The sequence below is a fragment of the Branchiostoma belcheri genome, unplaced genomic scaffold (assembly GCF_001625305.1).
Source record: "Branchiostoma belcheri isolate BF01 breed outbred unplaced genomic scaffold, Haploidv18h27 scaffold31, whole genome shotgun sequence".
Classification (NCBI taxonomy): domain Eukaryota; kingdom Metazoa; phylum Chordata; class Leptocardii; order Amphioxiformes; family Branchiostomatidae; genus Branchiostoma; species Branchiostoma belcheri.
The window spans coordinates 532,064-534,854 of record NW_017803921.1 but is presented as its reverse complement, the minus strand read 5'-3'; the positions used below and the strand labels follow the sequence as shown (position 1 = coordinate 534,854).

Sequence of the window (2,791 nt, the reverse complement as noted above, 5' to 3'; positions counted from 1 at the left end):
CCCCCCCCCACACACACCTCACGAAATCGTACTAAATGTTACACGCTAAGAAAGAACAGGGACATCTAAGCATGCTTGAAGGAGTGCGCAAACAACGTATTTTGTGAAGTGACATGTACACCCCACGCCCATTCACAACAGACGAAATACATACCCTTTGTAAATATGCACACAGTGGAAACCTAACAATAGGCTTTTGGAAGTGCTGTATTTGATCTTGGCATATGATCCATGCGATGTACATGTATACAAACGAGTGCTTTATAATAGGCCCCATTTGTGCTGATAGCAAGCTGGAGTAAAAGTTAGTTTGCACTGTCGCGAAGGCGAACTAGCCTCGAAACAGAGGTGACTTACTGCTATAATGTTACTTGGACAGGTCTTCTATACTATATTGCACTCAGAGTTCTAAACTATTTGTCCTCAGCACTCAACGACGAAAAAATACGTCACTGGAAACGTAACATTTGCAAAGCAATTGCATAACGTTTACCTCTACATGGTCTTCCCTAACAAAATACTGATATGCTAGACGTCTGATCCAGGTCAATGACCTTATGTGTTTGAGGAAGAAACAGCAAAAACAATATGTTTTCCTCCCGTGAAGGTAAACATAAAAATATCACCTTTGTGGAAGTAAACGCCGCAAACAACGAGAACACTGGACAAGTTAGGAGCTAGAAAACATGTTGAAAAATATACCATTTCCTTTCGAGGGCTCACAAAAGACGGGAGTGCGCGAAAAAGAGCCCTTTTTAGTAAGAAGGATACGTGTATTTACTTTTATACACATCGGTTACTAGTCGAAACAAAGAATTCTATTCTTGCTGAGGACCAGCACTGTTATTCTTGCGTCGGACAGAGTGGTTATGTACAGATTTGTTTTGGTGGTCTGGGAGTTATTTTTCTTTTTTCTTCTCCGGTTTTCATGCCTTGTACTTTAAATCAAAACACTGTGTGAAATATCAGTTGTTAAGCATACCTTGAATCATGCGTAAATGTTATGTTTCCTCACTGGGATGAAAACCTTTACAAACATATGCTTTAACGTTTAAGGTATACTTAATTTAAAGATCGGATTTTTTGTGGTAAAAGTCTGGTGAATATAACTAGGGAGCCATGCAAGAAGGGTTATGATCAATAGTTATCCACAACATGCAAAGTGCAGAGATTTTAGCTACTGATCCGCTATCAAAAAGCATTTGGATCTTCTAGCTAGAGATTTCGAAACTTCTAAACGTACCGGTGATCTGCAGAAGAAAGCCCGCGAACGGTTTGGAACCTCGCATGATTGAACGTTGTGCAGACGATCGGTTTGGTCAGGTTTGGAGTCGGACGTCTCAAGAAAAACACTTCCTTGTGCAACGCCACTTGGCTGTTGCTCTTGACATTGATACGGTATCGGTCTGCTTTTGGTGACAAAGCGATTGGGACTATTCCATTCAACTTAAAGGGGTGGCTAGGGTGCTGTAGTACTGCTCTACCAACAGCACAGAAATCGAGAGAGGAAGCAAGTAACACGGAGTCGCGAGCAAAGACGTTAGAGTATCCTGCTAGGGAAAGGATCAAGTGGCCCAAAATTAGCAAAGGTTGTAAATGTACTACATGAAATAATTCAGCAGAAGCAAAGACGACACAGTTTACTAGTGTTGAACAGAGCATTAAGTATTGTATTGTATCATGAATAAAACAAACGAATATACTCTCTGTTTCTGCCTACTGTTATCTTGTCATAGTAAATCCTATATAATGGTAGTTGATGACATCTAATACACCACATTCGTTCACCATGCAGAATAACACCAAAAGACGTTTTAAAGATCACAAAACCCAGTAATTAAGCAGAAGAAAGGAACTACTCATTATCCAATGCATTCAAAGAAGTCAAACTCCCTATGAGCAAATGTAACGTTATTAGTTGATCAGACAGTAGTTGCCTTCGTTGGAAGGGTATAAAATCAGTTTGCTTTAGTGTGGGAGACTGTGGATTTAGCGGCATAACTAGAAAATGTATCCGAAAACTGACGGTTTTTAAGACCTGTTACTGTTCTGATTTAAACTTTTAACTACGGTATAGTGATTCTTCGTGTACACAATGCAGCGTTGCGTGAGGGGGTGAAGTCTGCCATCTCTGTCTTGTTAAAAGCATCTCCCTTTCAATCCGGTAGACCTGATGAGCGAAAGGCCCGCCTTCGTCTTCGTCTGCCCAGGTTATCGAGGACCATTGCAGCTTTCACTTTGAATTCCTGTGTGAGGTAGGAAAAAAATACATGTGTGAAAACATGTAGTTTTGTAGTTACTTGACAATGTTACGTTATCTGTATTCTATTCTTCTGATGTGACCTGTACTTAACCCAGTATGTACAATAAAAGACTTAATTCCTTCATTAGTTAGACTCACCTCTGCACACATCCCTCGCTGCTGCTATCTGCTCCGCGGTCATGGCGTAGTCGTACAGCTGCACACAGGCGACTCGACCAGCGTAACGCCGATTGTCCCATTTTTTCGAGCCGATCCGGACAGGGTAGTTCGTCGCCAGGTTCCAGACGCCGTAGTAGATGTCGTCGAGCCGCTCGCCGTTATGCCACACGGAGCCCCGCCCCGTGGAAGTGTCGTACGTTCCGCCCACGTAGTTCCAGGCGTTCGGTTCGATCCGTTTAGCCCAGCTGTGTCGTGGAAACTGTCCACTGCGTCCAACCGGCCTACAACAGAAAGACTTTGTCAACTTTTAAAGAGGGAAGAGAACTCAAAATCGACACATACATGCAAAGCCCAATTTTTTTGTACGCA

The 2,791-nt window shown here is 42.4% G+C and overlaps 1 protein-coding gene across 1 annotated transcript in view; it reads right to left on the bottom strand.

Moving 5' to 3' along the window:
• The window catches only part of LOC109474428 (cadherin-23-like), an 18,434-nt gene extending 17,069 nt beyond the window's left edge, over nucleotides 1–1,365 (bottom strand). The window contains exon 1 of the mRNA XM_019774723.1: nucleotides 1,244–1,365. Within this exon, the coding sequence (XP_019630282.1) occupies nucleotides 1,244–1,289 (46 nt within the window). The 5' untranslated portion in view covers nucleotides 1,290–1,365. The remainder of the gene's footprint in view (nucleotides 1–1,243) is intronic.
• Nucleotides 1,366–2,791: the final 1,426 nt, after the last annotated feature.